Genomic DNA, 18,996 nt, shown 5'->3' with positions numbered 1-18,996 from the left:
AGAAATCTAATTAGGTGATAGGAATAAGTACTATGCTCAAAAAAGAGCTATTGTTGGATTCCTAAAGTCTGGATTGTATTACCTAGTGTAGTCACTTTATAATCTATGTATAGTTTTATATTTAAAATGGGTTTCTTATAGACAGCATATAGTTGGGTCTTTTTTTTTTTTTTTTTTTGTCTGATCTCTTAGTGTTTTTTTTAAGACTTTAAAAAATTTTGATATCATTAATGTACAATTACTCGAACAACATTATGGTTACTAGACTCCCCCCATTATCAAATCCCCCCCACATACCCCATTGCAGTCACTGTCCATAAGCATAGTAAGATGCTATAAAATCATTACTTGTCTTTTCTGTATATACTGCCTTTCCCATATCCCCCTACCTACATTATGTGTGCTAATCGTAATGCCCCATTTTCCCTCTTATCCCTCCCTTCCCACCCACGCTCCCCAGTCCCTTTCCTTTGGTAACTGTTAGTCCATTCTTGGGTTCTGTGAATCTGGTGCTGTTTTGTTCATTCAGTTTCTCTTGGTTCTCCTTCCCCAGAGGTTAGTGAAATTATTTGATACTTGTCTTTCTGCGCCTGGCTTATTTCACTGACATAATACCCTCTAGCTCCATCCATGTTTTTACGAAAGTAGGATTTATTTTCTTCTTATGGCTGAATAATATTGCATTGTGTATATGTACCACATCTTCTTTATCCATTCATCTACTGATGGACACTTAGGTTGCTTCCATTTCTTGGCTATTGTAAGTAGTGCTGCGATAAACATAGGGGTGCATATGTCTTTTTCAAACTGGGCTGCTGCATTCTTAGGGTAAATTCCTAGGAGTGGAATTCCCAGGTCAAATGATATTTCTATTTTTAGTTTTTTGAGGAACCTCCCTATTGCTTTCCACAGTGTTGACTAGTTTATATTTCCACCAGCAGTGTAGGAGGGTTCCCCTTTCTCCACATCCTTGCCACCATTTATTGTTGTTTGTCTTTTAGATGTTTGGCCATCCTAATTGGTGTGAGGTGATATCTCATTGTGGTTTTAATTTGCATTTCTCTGATGATTAGCGATGTGGAGCATCTTTTCATGTGCCTGTTGGCCATCTGGATTTCTTGTTTTGAGAAGTGTCTGTTCAGCCCCTCTGCCCATTTTTTAATTGGCTTATTTGTTTTTTGTTTGTTGAGGTGCGTGAGCTCTTTACATAATTTGCATGTCAACCCCTTATCAGATATGTCATTTATGAATATATTCTCCCATACTGTAGGATGTCTTTTTGTTCTACTGATGATGTCTTTTTGTTCTACTGATGGTATCCTTTGCTGTACAGAAGCTTTTTAGTTTGATATAGTCCACTTGTTCATTTTTGCTTTTGTTTCCCTTGCCCAGGGAAATATGTTCATTAAGAAGTTGCTCATGTTTATGTCCAAGAGATTTTTACCTATGTTTTTTTCTAAGAGTTTTATGGTTTCATGACTTACATTCAGGTCTTTGATCCATTTTGAGTTTACTTTTGTGTACGGGGTTAGACAAAAATCCAGTTTCATTCTCTTACATGTAGCTGTCCAGTTTTGTCAACACCAGGTGTTGAAGAGGCTGTCATTTCCCCTTTGTATGTCCATGGCTCCTGTATTGTATATTAATTGACCATATATGCTTGAGTTTATATCTGGACTCTATTCTGTTCCACTGGTCTATGGATCTGTTCTTGTGCCAGGTGATCTGTTAGTCTTTTAATTGGCATGTTTGAACCATTCACATTTAATGTGATTATTTATATGTTGGGGTTAAACTGTCATCTTGCTAGCTACTTTTAACGTGGTCCATCTTTTTTCCCCTTTTTTTTCCATGTTCTTTTGGGTTAATTGAGAATTTTTAATGACTCCATTTTATTTCAAGTGACTCATTATTTATACCTTAAAAAAGTTTAGTGGTTACTCTTGGGTTTACAATATACACCTTTAATCTATGCCTACCTTCAAATAACATTTTAATGCTTCCCATCTAGTAAAAGACTTTACAATTCTCAATTTCTTTGTGCTTCTGTTTTTCTACATTTTATTTTACATATAGTATAAAAAAGCATTTCTATTTTTGTTTTAGACAATTATATTTTAGAGCAATTAAAGATTTTTGAACTAAAAATTTTATTTATTTTCATTTGTTCCATTTCCTGAATTTTATTTCTTCGTTGGGTACGATGTAGACATGAGTTTCTGTCTGGTATATGGGTATAGAATAGTACTAGTCGGCTGGCAGTAAATTCTATTTGTTTGAGAAAATTTTGTTCCTCCATCTTTTAAAGATATTTTCTCTTGGCATAGAATCTTGAGTTGACAGTTATATTTCTGTGATAATGGTATCACTCCATTATCTGGCTTGTGTGGTTTCTAAAGAAGCCTGCTCAATTCCTGTCTTTGTTCCTGAGTGTGTAATGTATTTTTTTCTTTGGCTCTCTAAAGGATTTTACCTTTGTCTTTTGTTTTCAGCGGCTTGAATATGATATGTGTAAGTGTGGGGTTTAGATTTGTGCCTGGTATTTTTGTGATTCTTGGATCTATAGTTTGGTGTCTGTCATTAATTTTGGAAAATTCTTGGTCATTATATCTTGAAATATTTCTCTGTCCTTTCCTTTCAGGATTCTAGCTATGCATGAATTATATCGCTTAGTGTATCCCAGAGTTCTTGGATGTTTTCTTTATTGCTGTTATTTTTTAGTATTATAAAAATTCTTTTGTTCTCTTTCTGTTTCAGTTTGGGTAATTTCTGTTGGCCTATCATCAGTTTTACTGATAATTTTTTTGACTCTGTCAAGTCTGCTGATGATCCTGTAAAAGGTATTCTTCATCTCTGTTACTGTATTTTTCACTTTTAGCATTTCAGTTCAGTTTTTTCTTAGTTTCCATAACTCTTGTTGTGTTTTCTAGTATTAATTTTTGTCTTTTTCCTTCCCAGATAGCAGCCATGTAGAGAAAGGTTTAGATTTTGTTAGTTTTTCCTTATGCCTCTTTTGCCTATTTTAGGCTTGGGGCCTTTTGGTCCAGAAATTACCAAGAGCTGTCTCAAAACAGAAGAACATACGAAGTGCACTCAAACTAGCTTGGCTGGAAAGTATGAAGTAAAAAAGAGTTATAAACTGGTTGCACAGTGGAATGAAGAGCTGCTGTGTATATTCACCAATCTGATTGACTTGCTCAGGGTAAGTGGTCATCTAAATATACTTTTCTTCCTTACCCATTTAACAAGACTATCTAAGTAACTATTATTTTATTCTTATTCAGTGAGATGGCCAGCTGTAGACCCTTCATCCTAAACAAAATTGTGGGTTACTTTGATAAATCTTGTGTTCTTGAGTGGGTCATAGGTTCTGGATTATGGTATCTTGGTGTCAGCTCCCCCCGCCTCTGACCCGCAGATTTGGAGGGAACGTGACGGGAACGCTGAAGATCGGAAAGGCCACCAGGGAACTCAAGGTGTCACAGCACAAGAGTAATGCTGAAAAGGCACTCCTCATATTTATTGAGCAAATGAATTTAAATATCAAAAGAATTCTGTGTAGGGGGTTCAACACAGGATCAGCACACAATCATTATCTGACCTTGAATCTAGCCTTAGGGTGTGATGCTCCTCAAGGATACTGAAACCATGTGAGGGCGGTCACAGAGTTGTAGGAACTGTTTTGGCTCTAATCATTCTGTTTTTAATCACGCATCAAGACTTGTAGGAAAAACAATCAAGTCATATTATTTGTACATTTGATTTCTATATTACTTGATTTATGTATTAATCCCATACTTGGTAATGTTAAGTTTTTAGAACCTCACAAGGGCCTGTCAATTCCAAAACAGGGAACTTTCTGAGTCTCCCATCCAATACATTTTATCTCTGTTTGGCCACAGTCTTAAACTTGCTTATTCATTATTCTTTCAGTCATTATTTTATAAGCCTAATATCTCAATTAGAGTTACTATGTATTTGTTGATGATTACAGTGACTTGCAAGATGTCCTTTCCTCCACAAGCTGGAGAGACCCTTACTTAACTAACACAAGAGTGTGGTTAGTCCTGTAATGGAGGTGCAAAATTCTATGGGACTTAGAAGGTATAGTGATTCATATGGGCTGGGGGAGATTGGCCAGTGCTCTATAGAAGGAATAGCGTATTAACTGGGTTTTAAAAAAGATTAGGATCTTTATAGGCAAAGAGGTGGGTGGTCAGTCTAAGCTACGCAAATATCTAACATAAAGACACTGAATTCTGAAGTATTTGGTAAACAGTTTATATTCTATGCCTTTGAGAGCCTATTTCTCTTTCTTCCTCTTTTATTATTACAAGACCTTGTTTTTTTATTGTTCCTTCTCTGTTTCTGGTTATTTTTACCTTGTTTTCCTGTAATTCTTAGTGGTAGATCTTATATTATTAATTCTGTAGTTTAGTCCCCAGTGATGCAGGATCACCTGGGTCCCCTTCAAGTGGACATGTTGGCAACATTAGTCCACCATCCAGCTTATGTTTCAGAGTGTGTATTTAGAACAATAAAGCAAATCTTGCTTTGCTTGAATACAGGCCCTGCCCACAGGGCAGCTATGACTCAATCCTGGAACAAAGTAGAATAGACCAAAACCTTCCAGAATTTATCCCCATCATGCCCATCCCACAATCCTGACATTTGTTTGCTTCAACACTCTCTTAATCAGCTTCCTACTTTTCTTTCCTACTAAGCAAGGGTATGCTGTTCAAACACCCAAATGCACTCTGTCCTAGCTCCTTTTTATTTCCCAATACATTTGTCTTTCCTCCATCACTCACACTTTCTTCTGTGTTTTTTCCAACAATTTGTAGTTATTTAAAAAGCCCTCTCTCATCAAAGGACCATCTTCCTTGTTTTGGGGGCTTACAGGTAGGGATGATGGTTTGAGACTAGTTTCTGTTTTGCAGTATACCTTTGAGTGAACAACCTGGAAGGAAGACAGTTGATAGTATATAGAAATGAGGAGAAAGGCCTTTTCTGGAGGTAAAACTGCAGGGGGAGCCAGGCAGACATGGAGAAGAATCCTTGATGGTTTATACTTTTTGGGAAATCCTGTACCCAGTGAATTAATTTGCTTTGACTTGGCTGTTTATAGTCCTGTTTCTTTTTTCCTAATCAAGACAAATGAGGCTCAACTAAGGAAAGTGAATATAAGATACTTATCCTGAAACTAAACTCCTCTTTTAACTCTCATGAATGACAAGTAGGACGATTAAAATGTGTGAGCACTAAGAATTACTTAACTAACTAACCCTGGTATTTTCTCTAGGGTAGGAGGCTGAAGCATCTTTCTCCAGAAATGTCTTTGGAAAGCAAAGGGCGACGTGTCCTTCCACCTAGAGACCCTGGTGAAGGAAGTGTCCAGTGCAGTCCTCCGTCTAGGACCCATCTGGGGCTTGAAAGGGAATCAAGTACTGACTTCAAGCAATTTGAGGCCAATGATCAATGCAGACCTTATCCTAGGATCCATATGGAGCCTCAAGAGAAATCAAATATTAACTTCAAGCAATTTGTCATAAAAAAACTACGGAAGAGTTGCCAGTGCAACCCATCCAAAGCCAAAAATACGATTTTTGGTTTCCTTCCTGTTTTACATTGGCTCCCAAAATATGACCTGAAAAAAAACATTTTAGGAGATTTGATGTCTGGCTTGATCGTGGGCATCTTATTGGTGCCCCAGTCCATTGCTTATTCCCTCTTGGCTGGCCAAGAACCTATTTATGGTCTGTACACATCTTTTTTTGCCAGCATCATTTATTTTCTATTGGGTACCTCCCATCACATCTCTGTGGGCATCTTTGGGATTCTGTGCCTTATGATTGGTGAGGTAGTTGAACGAGAACTGCACAAAGCTGGCTATGACACGGCTCACATTGCTTCTTCTTTAGGGATGACTTCACATGGGAGCACATTAGACCAGACACCATATAGGATATGTGACAGAAGTTGCTATGCAATTACAGTTGGCAGCACTATAACCTTTATCGCTGGAGTTTATCAGGTAAGAAACAGTGGAACAAAGGGATTGTTTCAGGCAAACCATGAAATCTCAGGTCTCTAACGCATCTTAGAGGTCATAATAATTAAAGCCATCATTGACTGAATGCTTAGGATATGTGAGGGATGGAGCCGGAATTCAAATCCCTGCTTGATTCCCCAGGTAAGATATGGCTGCTGCTTTTCTACCTAGGCCACTTCTTAACCAATGAATTTCAGTCAGCCAGATTTTAGTTATTTGGTTGTAAAAATTTAGACCAAAAAGGGACTTTAGGCCACCCAGTACAAACTCCTTAATTCTGTATGTCGAGAAACATTGGGTTTGCTTGGTGTGGTTGGTTGTTGGCAGAGTCAGTGTCCATGAACGAGCCCTGGAAGAGAAGAGTACGGGAGGCTTCCACCCTATGGATGACCTCCACCCCGTCCTTCAGAATTGTTGCGCTGGTCATTTTCTTGGACTGTTGGGGAGGGAACAAGTTAAGGACCACTATTTCATATCAGCCATGACAAAGGATTAGAAATTAGTCTTCTTGGGTTTCCCATAGAATCCACCAGTCTGCCATTATCCTCATGCCCCTGCCTTTTGGCATCCAGAGTCAGTGCCAGCATTAAACCTCTTCTGTTCCAAGCGTTTGGAACCAGTAAGGGAAGGGGAAGAGTAACTCACTTTATTTGGCCCTTGCATGAGGGTCGGGGGGAGGATGGGATGGTGTGCAGAAGTTGTGCTCCTCAGAGTCCAGTTTGCTTTTTTGTTGGTATGCTTTGCTAAGAATAAAGGAGGGTTTGATAGAATTCTGAGGAACTATTGGGAAGAGGGAAAAAGAAAAAAGTTATATCTGTGAGGATGTAGAATTGGTATGGGAAGCAGTATGACATAGTCACAGGAGACACTGGATGAGAATAGTTTCTCCCTATCAAGTCAAAGAGATCTATAATAATTTTAAAAGTATGATTCTGTTTTTATGTGAATCTAATTTTTTGTTTTATCAGTTAAAAATTCATTTTTACAGTAATTATTTGTAATTTAAAGAAAATATGTTTTTTAATTAGAAGAACTTTTCCAGTCTGAGTTTCTATGATTTCTTGTGGGTCTTTGAGGATTTTTTTCTTTTTCAAAAAGGTTGGAATCTTATTCCAAGTTTAAGAAACATAGTATAAGAAGGTAGAAATAAATTCTCGTCTCTTTTGAGCTAATGAGTAACAGTGTGACCTTGGGCAAGTTGCTTAGTCCTCTGTCAGTAAAATGAGCCCCCTTGCTGTAAAATAAGTGGATTGACATATGACTGCATTTTTTCAAGCTCTAACCTGTGATGCTCTACTGGTATGTCACCATGCAAAGAAATGCCAAGGTAATACAGGATTCAGAAGCTCCTTTCCATTTATATTTAACATTTGTATATCTCTTCTTCCAGGTAGCGATGGGCTTCTTTCAAGTGGGCTTTGTTTCTATCTACCTCTCAGATGCCTTGCTGAGCGGATTTGTCACTGGTGCCTCCTTCACTATTCTTACATCTCAGGCCAAGTACCTCCTTGGGCTCAACCTTCCTCGGAGCAACGGCGTGGGCTCACTGATCACTACTTGGATAAACATCTTCAGAAACATCCATAAGACCAATCTCTGTGATCTCTGCACCAGCTTTTTGTGCCTTCTGGTTCTTTTGCCAACCAAGGAACTCAATGAGCACTTCAAGTCCAAGCTTAAGGCACCAATTCCTACTGAACTCATTGTCATTGTGGCAGCCACATTAGCCTCTCATTTTGGAAAACTCAATGAGAAATACAATATCAGTATTGCTGGGCATATTCCCACTGGATTTATGCCACCCAAAGCACCGGACTGGAACTTGATTCCTAGTGTGGCTATAGATGCCATAGCTATCTCTATCATTGGCTTTGCAATCACTGTATCACTTTCTGAGATGTTTGCCAAGAAACATGGCTATACAGTCAAAGCAAATCAGGAAATGTATGCCATTGGCTTATGCAATATCATCCCTTCCTTCTTCCACTGTTTCACTACTAGTGCAGCTCTTGCAAAGACACTGGTTAAAGAATCAACAGGCTGCCAAACTCAGCTTTCCAGTGTGGTGACAGCGCTGGTGCTTCTGTTGGTCCTCCTGGTAATAGCTCCTTTATTCTATTCCCTTCAGAAAAGTGTCCTTGGTGTGATCACTATTGTCAATCTCCGGGGAGCCCTATGTAAATTTAGGGATCTTCCCAAGATGTGGAGGGTTAGCAGGGTGGATACAGTTATCTGGTTTATTACTATGCTGTCCTCTGCATTGATAAGTACTGAAATAGGCCTGCTCATTGGGGTTTGTTTTTCTATGTTTTGTGTCATCCTCCGCACTCAAAAGCCAAAGATTTCATTGCTTGGCTCGGTGGAAGAGTCTGAACTCTTTGAATCCATGTCTGCTTACAAGAACCTTCAGGATAAGCCAGACATCAAAATTTTCCGCTTTGTAGCCCCTCTTTACTACATAAACAAGGAATATTTTAAATCTGCTTTATATAAAAAGACTGTCAACCCAATCTTAGTAAAAGCAGCTTGGAAAAAGGCAGCAAAGAAGATCAAAAAGGAAACAGTGACTTTCAGTGGGGTCCAGGATGAAGTTTCAGTGCAACTTTCTCATGACCCCTTGGAGCTCCATACCATAGTGATTGACTGCAGTGCAATACAGTTTTTAGATACAGCAGGGATCCATACACTGAAAGAAGTTCGCAGGGATTATGAAGCCATTGGCATCCGGGTTCTGCTGGCTCAATGTAATCCCTCTGTGAGGGATTCTCTGGCCTGGGGAGAGTACTGCAAAAAGGAAGATGACAACCTTCTCTTTTATAGTGTATATGAAGCAGTGGCTTTTGCAGAAGAATTGCAAAATCATAAAGGAATATGTACTCCCAACAGTCTGAGTCTTTCCACTGAATAGATAGAAGGAAGAAAGATAGCTAACCAGTAGGTTCCACAATGGAAATGTACGCTTCAAATGCTAACCTACTGGCTAGGCAGTATTCTTCTTTGGAAGCTGCTGGCTTTTATAGATAGAAAGGTGCTGCAGAGCTCATAGGTAAAATCAAAAAGAAAATACTGTGGTTTTAAGCTTTCTTGGAAATATGAGGTATTCTTGAAATTAAACATCTATTGAATTGAACTATAAAGTATCCCCAGGACTTAACTACCATGTTGTTTTAGAAGATAAGCATTTAGACTCTTCTCCAGGAAGTAAAGGGGTAAAGCTGGCATTTATATAAGAAGTGCTGGAGCCTGCTTGACATGGCTCTTTGGAGAGGAGTAGAAAGGTGGCAGGGAAAGGATGTTGTGCTTGCTTTTGTACCTGCAGGCCCAGAGGCTTCTGGAGCACACAGTAATGACTAAACAAGTTTATTCTTTTTTTTTAAATTTTTTTCTTATCATTAATCTACAATTACATGAAGAACATTATGTTTACTAGGCTCTCCCCTACCCCAAGTCCCCCCCACAAACCCCATTACAGTCATTGTCCATCAGCATAGTAAGATGTTGTAGAATCACTACTTGTCTTCTCTGTGTTGCACAGCCCTCCCCTTTCCCCCACCCCCCACATTATACATGCTAATCATAATACCCCCTTTCTTCTTCCCCACCCTTATCCCTCCCTACCCTCCCATTCTCCCCAGTCTCTTTCCCTTTGGTAACTGTTAGTCCATTCTTGGAGTCTGTGAGTCTGCTGCTGTTTTGTTCCTTCAGTTTTTCTTTTGTTCTTATACTCCACAGATGAGTGAAATCATTTGGTATTTGTCTTTCTCTGCTTGGCTTATTTCACCGAGCATAATACCCTCTAGCTCCATGTTGTTGCAAATGGTAGAATTTGTTTTCTTCTTATGGCTGAATAATATTCCATTGTGTATATGTACCACATCTTCTTTATCCATTCATCTACTGATGGACACTTAGGTTGCTTCCATTTCTTGGCTATTGTAAATAGTGCTGCGATAAACATAGGGGTGCATCTGTCTTTTTCAAACTGGAGTGCTGCATCCTTAGGGTAAATTCCTAGAAGTGGAATTCCTGGGTCAAATGGTAAGTCTATTTTGAGCATTTTGAGGAACCTCCATATTGCTTTCCACAATGGTTGAACTAATTTACATTCCCACCAGCAGTGTAGGAGGGTTCCCCTTTTTCCACAACCTTGCCAACATTTGTTGTCATTCGTCTTTTGGATGGTAGCCGTCCTTACGATAACTAGTGATGTGGAGCATCTTTTCATGTGTCTGTTGGCCATCTGAATTTCTTCTTTGGAGAACTGTCTGTTCAGCTCCTCTGCCCATTTTTTAATTGGATTATTTGCTTTTTGTTTGTTGAAGTGCATGATCTCTTTATATATTTTGGATGTCAAGCCTTTATCGGATCTGTCATTTACAAATATATTCTCCCATACTGTAGGGTACCTTTTTGTTCTATTGATGGTGTCCTTTGCTGTACAGAAGCTTTTCATAGACAAGTTTATTCTTATTTGTACTTCTCTATCCCAGTCTTGGCTCCCTAGATGGCAATAGGATCTTTGGCTTTTAATAGGAAAGGGCTCTTCCTCTCCTGAAGACAAGGGACCATGGGCACAACCGTATCAGGAGTATCATGGCCAGGCAGATCTGTGGAAGCCTACTAGTCAGTCAGCCACACATATAGAACACTCTAATCCATTTGATGTTTTTATTCACGCTCTTTGTTTAGGGTAACTGGTTAAGCAAAGTGCTTTTCATAGCAAAAATAATGGGAAGCCTCCCTGTCTTTTCTGTTGTCTGTTTCTGAGTATTTCCCTACCATTAAAGCTCTGGTTTAGCTTTTAGTTACTTAGTGTTTCCTAGGGAATCGGTCCTAACTGCTGTGTCTGATTACCCGTGACAAAGATGCCAGATAAAAGGCAGAATGCTGACTCAGATTATTTACAGTATTTTAAATGAGCTTGACACAAACGGTTAAGGATGGATTGCAAAAAAAAGGAATGGTCGACAATTTCCCTTAAGAATTTGTTTACTTAGCAGTGAACTTTTTCTTTCCCATAGCATTTTAGTGCAAGGGTCAACTGGGGGATGATGATCTTTCTCAAACAGAAGCTACTGTTCATTTTTACTCTGTAAGAAAAATATATTGTAATCAATGGAAAAGAATGCACAGAAGTGAGAGTGCTTCTAACAGAACATCAGTGAATTTGTAGCTATTTTAGTGAAAACTAAGCTAATGCTTACTGCCATGTACCCTACTGTTGTACAGTAAATATTGATGACAGTGACAGCTTTTAAGTATTTGGGCCACCAAAAACTATTATGCAAGAGGATTTAGAAGGATCACATTCATACATCCCAAGTTCTGTGGGTGTATTATTTATGATAGCTGGCCATATGTTGTGGCTATGGAATAATTCCTTTGGAAAGCAAGAATTTGCAACATTGAAAGCTTATGGTTCTGTATCTGGACCTTGATAGGTGAGGGGTAGGGGGGACAGGTTTTCAAAAACTAGGACTAGGAGACTAATTTATGTGATGTTGAAACATTTAGCCACACCATTTAAAACAATAGTAATTGCAAAAGTGCAAAATAATTTTTTAACCTTCTCTTACATTCTAAACAGTTCCAGTATTTATGAGAGGCAAACCCTGTATAAGGTATCTATTGGAGAAAAGTGATTTTAAAAATACTTCGCCTTCTTGTTGGCTCCATAAACTGCAAGTGCTGCTTTTCTGCTGGTAGAGCTCTGTTCATCTGTTTACATGGAAAATGGCTTTCCATTCTTAAAACAAAGCAGTTTCTCAGAAAAGCTGAATTTCTTTCTTTGAGATGATTGACATCATGATTAAAGAGCATCCTAAACTTTGACATCCCTTTAGAACTTAAGTCCAGAATTCCAGAAACGTTTGTATGTGTGGGTTTTATTCTTTGTTTTTAGCCAATTTTTGCTGTCATCATCCAGTCTTATGAATAGTAACAGTGTCTTGTTGGTCATTTGTCTTTAATCCCTCTTGTGCCTCCCCCAAGCCAGGTGTGAATCCAGACCATTAAAAATGTCTAATGCCATGTGACAAGAGTAATGAGTATGTGTTCAAGGTGACTATTAGCAAACACTAGCACAAGGGAAAAAAAGCCCAAGGAATTTGGAAAATCGTTTAGAAGAATAGAGTAACAGGATTTGGACTTTTATCTGACATTTCTGTCCATACATGGCTATAAACAATTCTAGAGCTTTATGCAATTAGTAAATTCTTGAATTGTATTCTGGTTTGTTTCTCCCTCACCCAAACAAATGAGATTCTGCTTTGGTAGCCATTTGTAAAAACATTTAAGATTTCACTGCAATTTTTATCTCATCTTCTCTCTGAAGTTGAAGTCTGCCTATACTAATATGTTGTTAAACTTTTTGATTACTGGTACTTAAAGGATGAAACCAAGTCCTAACAAAACCAAATTTTTCATTTGCTTTCTTGCTCAAGGACTTGGATTTTAGTTCAGTAGGTAATATTTTACATGATTGATAACAGAAATATCTTGCTTGCTCAAAACTTTATAGAGTCTAAATGAAGTATTTTCTTCTTTTTAAAAAAATCTTTTAGTAAGGTATTATTGATACATGAAGGTTTCACGTGAAAAAACAATGTGGTTACTACATTTACCCATATTATCAAGTCCCCACCAATACCCCAATGCAGTCACTGTCCATCAGTGCAGCAAGGTGTCACAGATTCACTGTTTGCCTTCTCTGTGTAACACTGTCTTCCCTGTGACCCCCCCTACACCATGTGTACTAAACATAATACCCTTCAATCGCCTTCTCCCTCCCACACCTAATCCCTTTGGTAACCTCCAGTTCCTTCTTGGAGTCTGTGAGTCTGCTGCTGTTTTGTTCCTTCAGTTTTGCTTTGCTGTTATACTCCACAAATGAGGGAAATCATTTGGCACTTGTCTTTCTCCACCTGGCTTATTTCACTGAGCATAATACCCTCTAGCTCCATCCATGTTGTTGCAAATGGTAGGATTTGTTTCTTTCTTATGGCTGAATAGTATTCCATTGTGCATATATACCACATCTTTGTATCCATTCATCTACTGATGGACACTTAGGTTGCTTCCATATCTTGGCTTTTGCAAATAGTGCTGAGATAAACATAGGAGTGAATATGTGTTTTGAGTCTGAGAACTTGTATTCTTTGGATAAATTCCTAGGAGTGGAATTCCCAGATCAAATGGTATTTCAATTTTTAGTTTGTTGAGGAACCTCCATATTGCTTTCCACAATGGTTGAACTAGCTTACATTGCCACCAGCAGTGTAGGAGGGTTCCCCTTTCTCCACATCCTCGCCAGCATTTGTTGTTCTTAGTCTTTTGGATGTTAGCCATCCTAACTGGTATGAGGTGATATCTCATTGTGGTTTTTATTTGCATTTCCCTGACAATTAGTGATATGGAGCATCTTTTCATGTGCCTGGTGGCCATCTGAATTTCTTCTTTGAAGAATTGTCTCTTCATATACTCTGCCCAATTTTTAATCAGGTTATTTGCTTTATGGGTATTGAGGCGTGTGAGTTCTTTATATAGTTTGGATGTTAACCCCTTTTCAGGTGTGTCATTTACAAATATATTCTCCCATACTGTAGGATGCCTTTTTGTTCTGTTGATGGTGTCCTTTGCCGTACAGAAGCTTTTTAGCTTGATGTAGTCCCATGTGTTCAATTTTGCTTTTGTTTCCCTTGCTTGAGGAGGTGCGTCCAGGACAAACTTGCTCATGTTTATATTCAGGAGATTTTTATCTAAGTTGTTTTCTAAGAGTTTATGGTTTCATGACTTACATTCAGGTCTTTGATCCATTTCGAGTTTACTTTTGTGTATGGGGTTAAACAATAATCCAGTTTCATTCTCTTACATGTAGCTGTCCAGTTTTGCTGACACCAGTTGTTGAAGAGGCTGTCATTTCCCCATTGTACATCCATGGCTCCTTTATCATACATTAATTGACCGTATATGGTTGGGTTTATATCAGGGCTCTCTAGTCTGTTCCATTGGTCTATTGTTCTGTTCTTGTGCCAGTACCAAATCGTGTTGATTACTGTGGCTTAGTAGAGCTTGAAGTAGTAAACCATTTTCTTATTGCTTATTGACAAATGTACAAAATTCTGAATATCTTCAAATGGTCATTTAATTGAAGTCTAATGTGTACACTCTTGTGGTTAAAACTCTTATATCCAGAGGGGTGGAGTGTACCAATACACAGGGAGACTAAGGATAACATTCAAGTGAGGGAATAGACCATTGAAGACTGTCTCTGGTAAATGAGGGAGAAAAGAGAGAGACTCATCAGAATAGGATCCAATCCCTGGTTAGCCCCATTCAACAGTAGGGAGATGAGGATAGGAGCCACACCTTAGTTTGAGAGCAAGGTCAGAGCTGGGTTCTGTTTCTAGAAACAGAGGGGCACAGACTCGCCAAAGCAGAAAGAAAGAAAGCATGTGGTGGCCTGGTTGGTGCAAAAGCCTGACTTGACCTCCAGAGCACTATACCTAGTGACTATAGCATCTGAAAACAGGTGTTTACTTTATAAATACATTTTATTTTGAAAATAGGACCAAAGAAAAACAAAGTTTGGATAGTCTGACTTAGCTTTTAAACAGGAAGAGACATTGAAGCCAAAGTTCCTTTGTAAATTTGCAGGGAAGTAACTGGTGGTCTTTAAAGACTGATCAGAGTGTTAGATGAGTTCATTAGACTATTCTAATGCTAGTGGCTACATTTTGACAAGAATAGTCATTCCCTGCAGGAGTGTTTTCTTAGTAATTTGTCATTTCAAAACACTGGGTGTTAGCCCTGATCTTAACATAAAAGTGAGAAAAGGGCTGCAGTGAATTCCTTGGGAACTTAAATGGAGTCCAGAAGTTACCTTTTTGCCAGGCTGCTGTGTCGAGGATGTCTCCTTGTGTGCTCGGTGAAATCGTGACCCAACCCAGATGGGGAGGTTTCTTGACACTAATTGAGAAAGAATCCTCAAACAGGTCAGTTGAGTGTAAGGAAGGAATTCACTAAAGCAAGAGTAGTAGTGAGTGGCAACAGCCATGCATGCAGTAGAGAGCAAGGAAGAGCAGAGGGAGGAATGGGAAGTTCATTGAACTGCTCGGCATAGGGCTAACCCCTTGCCAACAACTGAAGCCAGGGTCGCCTTGCGTCCAATGTCTGCTTGAATCTGCACAGCGTGGGAATTAAGCCCCTACCATTCCAGGATTTGAAGGAGCTGCAGAGCACTAGATGGAGTGAGATTATGTTCTGAGAACGTCCCCAAGCAATGAAAGGAGATTCTCGGGCAGGCTACTAAAGAGTGTGATTGTACAGCTGCCGTCCCATCACAGTCACCCAGGCGGTGGGAGCTTGCAAGCCCAAATCAGAGATCTCAGTAGCCCTTCCCTGATTGTTTAAAGTAGAACAGAGTAAGACTTGTGCTTAAGTCTAGAAAACTGAATGAAATAGTAAAGTAACACACTTAGCACTTGGAAAGAGGTCTCTTACTAAAAATCTCCCGAGGCTTGGAAGAGCATGGAAACAAAACAGTAACCTGAGCAGCAAGAAGGCTTTACTTAAGGCAGAGTACACACTCAGAGACAGGGGAGTGCAGGAAGCCTCAGAGAGGAGGCGTGCGTAAAGACTTAGGATTTGTGTCTTTTTAAGGATTTCAAGAATGGGGTAAAGGGACAAGGGAGCATAGGCTTGACATGTGGTCTCATGCTGTCTGTCTGTCTCTGATGACAGACATGTCATCATCCATAGTCAGCCCTCTAGAAACTCTGTAAAACAGACTTAAAACACAGGAATTTATTGCCCCTGTTCTTCTGTAAGACTGGTTACCCTCAAGCAATGGAGACATATCATTTAGGACTGCTTGTCCTGCCTTAAGAGGGTCGGTTGTTGGCTAATTACCATAAAGTATGTTAGAATTTTGCATCCTAACTCCCTGGCTTTTAAAATGGAATCTTAGCCTTAAGATGAAGTCCCTCCTGTTCTTACTATATCTCAGCATTTATATTTATATATCAGCATTTTTCATCATAGGCAGGAAAAATTAATCATGATACTTGTCCCATGTCCCTGCTCTACCTCATATTAAGATAAATTTGGGCTATGTGATCTCTATTAACATTCTTAATGAATTGTTTTCCTCTATGTATTGCTATGCATGAGCCATAGATTCTTTTTGCATCAATGTGGACAATACCTCAAATACTTGAGGATCTATGCAGGAGTCCAGGATCCTGGGCCAACTGCTGGGACTATGATACTAAATCCAGTATGTGGGCTGGATGATAACTACTAGATAACACACAGGGGCAACTCAGAGGTGTTTTATGGGGGAGCTAATTTGAGCTTCTACTGGGGTCTCAGCAGGAGTCAGGCAACTGAGGCAAACAAGGAGGCATGGATGCCCCTGACCTAATCAGGGAGTGATTCCACAGTAACATGGGAAAAACCCGATTGATACGATTTAGACTTTGCTTAATTTTTCTATTCTGTCATGCATTGTATTTTCCCCCTTCTAATGTTTTCCTTACCTGTTCTAATGATGCCTTACTTGAAACTGGGTTTAAAAACTAAAGAGGAGGAAATTGGATTTAGAAATCTTTTAGGCTCTGAATTGGCTTGTGTGTGTGTGTGTGTGTGTGTGTGTGTGTGTGTGTGTGTGTGTGTGTGTGTGTGTGTATTTAGGTGATCATGAATGGAATCATTAATTTGCATGGTAATAACAATGAAAATTATAATGGAACTGGCCAAAATAATACACCAGCCTAATACTAAAGTAAAATACTATTGAAATACTGTAAATTAAAGGTACATTTTAGTTTTTTAAAAAATGTTAATAACTCTGGAAATGGAGAATTTAGATGTGGGAGGAGTGGGGAAGACTTATTTTTATAAGGTAAGTTTATCCTGACAAGGACTGTTTTTTCATAAAGCATTTTGCACCTGAAATTTTAAAGTCAACATGTTAAATACCGTTAGGAAAGTTAAATAAGTGCTATACTAAATAGTGGATTTTTTTTTTTTTTAGTATTTTTCTTTTATTGATGTAAACTAGGGTGGAGATTTATTGAATTATGAAGACTGGAATAATGAAGGACACTAAATGCCTTCATTGGAGACACCATGCTTGTAAGTCTACACTGGAACCTTGTATAACTTTTCTTGGACTTGAATTATGGCTCTGAAAAAGTCCAAATAATTATAATCTTATTACAAAATACCAGTGACAAAATTTCTAATTTAAGGATTTGTAGTTAACAAATAAACAGCCTTAGCTAGAGAGGATTTTTAACTGCAGCTCTAATAATCTTGTTTTAGGGCGGTTCTCTTCCCCCATCGCATCCCTAAAATAATAAGATACTTGGAATCAAACAGCTCTTACCTTTTCAGTTCAAATTAGCAGGTAAATTACTGTTTGAGTCTTATTGCTGCCATGATTTCTCAAAAATCAGTGTGAACAAACTAATCTGTATACAATGCTGCCTTTACTTGTCTCCTTTGCAATTTTATATACAAGTCAAGACAATATCACGGTGACAGGTGAATGAACTTAAATTCTCAGTCTTGTCTATTCACTAAAAAAAAAAATACTGCCTTCTTTTTTTTTCAATTATTCAAGGCTAATGAGTTTAGGAACATATTTTATACCAAATACATCTTTTTTAATTGAAGCCAAGTGCCTTGATGCTATTCCACATAAATCCTGCTTAAACCTCAATGGGATATGGATGAGTTACTGATGGATTGCAGCCTACTGCAGGAGACGGAGTTGGTGAATAGCAGATCCTTTTCTTCTGGAGGGATAATGTTTGTGTTCTTCATTATAAGGTACTATGTGTTGAGATCTAGAAGTATCATTTCATTTGTCTGCTAATAAATTGTTATGCTAGTAAAATATTACTCTGTCTAAGTTATTTAAGAGCAAAGGGCGTTCTAAGAAACACATTTAGGTCACCAGTGAGCATTAAAATACCGTCTCTTACATAAGGAGAGTGATTCAGTCATTAATTTTCCTCAACTGCAACCAAAGGATCTGTCCATATAGAAAGATGACATAAAGCATAGAGAAATCCGATTCTTTCCTTTTTATTTTATGGCCTTAGGTGAGTCAGTTAACCCTTTAAGGACTCTATTTTTCCATCAGTGTAGAAAGGAGGAGGATTTGATTGCTTGAGGACCTTCTAGTTCTCATGTTGCATGACTTCTATTCTGTACCGTGTTGGAATCAGAAAACCCAAGTCTGGCTCATGTTTGACTACTGACCTAACTCTGATTTTTGGTGAATTTTGAGCCACATTTTTCCCATTACTAAACTGAGGCTAACACTTTATACAGACTGTGAGAGAATTGGGAGTGTAATTCCTAACTAGAACATAACACTTTGTAAGGAATAATCTGTGCCATGACCTCCCCATACCTGCCATGAAGCCTCTCCTAGAATTCCTCCCCTTTCTGCCTCCTAATCCTATGGAAGAAGTAGGAGTGTGGGCATAGAGCTAAGGACAGTTTTCACTCTTATAGTACTTCTGTAACTGGGCATTCTGCCTCCAAGCTCATGTCCACCCCACAGAGTGAAGGAGCTGAACTAAATGGCCTTCTGAGGACCCTTCTAGTCTTACCATCATGTGCACTAAACACCCAACACCCTGGGTCTGCATGTAGCATCTGGGTTCCAGAGCTAGTGAACTGCCTCACAGATTCCTCCAGCATCCCCTTCAAGCACCTGGGAGGCCCTGCACCCCCATCTGTCCTTTCAGTGCTTGTGTTCTCAGCCTCCTCTCCACATTTAGCACCACTTCTTATGTTTTTAATTTTCAGATCCACTTGAAACTGATGAAAAATATGGCTCTTCTTGGAGCAATAGCCACATATGCACGCGCATACACACAAATGATTATAAAAAGACTTTTCATAGACCTCCCCTATATCATGAACAC

General features: G+C 38.8%; 1 protein-coding gene across 6 annotated transcripts in view; it reads left to right on the top strand.

Moving 5' to 3' along the window:
- Window positions 1-17,954, top strand: part of SLC26A2 (solute carrier family 26 member 2) — a 34,747-nt gene extending 16,793 nt beyond the window's left edge. For 3 of the 6 annotated variants that reach the window (XM_017665365.3, XM_017665366.3, XM_073230742.1), the window contains 3 exons: window positions 3,027-3,202; window positions 5,303-6,034; window positions 7,443-17,954. In XM_017665365.3, the coding sequence (XP_017520854.2) occupies window positions 5,333-6,034; window positions 7,443-8,960 (2,220 nt within the window). In that variant the 5' untranslated portion in view covers window positions 3,027-3,202; window positions 5,303-5,332 and the 3' untranslated portion in view covers window positions 8,961-17,954. Of the gene's footprint in view, window positions 1-2,757; window positions 2,841-3,026; window positions 3,203-5,302; window positions 6,035-7,442 lie in introns of all 6 variants that reach the window. The other 3 variants (XM_073230749.1, XM_017665369.3, XM_073230752.1) reach the window with 3 other exon arrangements.
- The last annotated feature ends 1,042 nt before the right edge of the window (window positions 17,955-18,996 follow it).

Source organism: Manis javanica, chromosome 1, assembly GCF_040802235.1.
Source record: "Manis javanica isolate MJ-LG chromosome 1, MJ_LKY, whole genome shotgun sequence".
NCBI classification, from domain to species: domain Eukaryota; kingdom Metazoa; phylum Chordata; class Mammalia; order Pholidota; family Manidae; genus Manis; species Manis javanica.
Note: the sequence above shows the minus strand (reverse complement) of the source record. Positions and strands in the feature narration are given on the sequence as shown.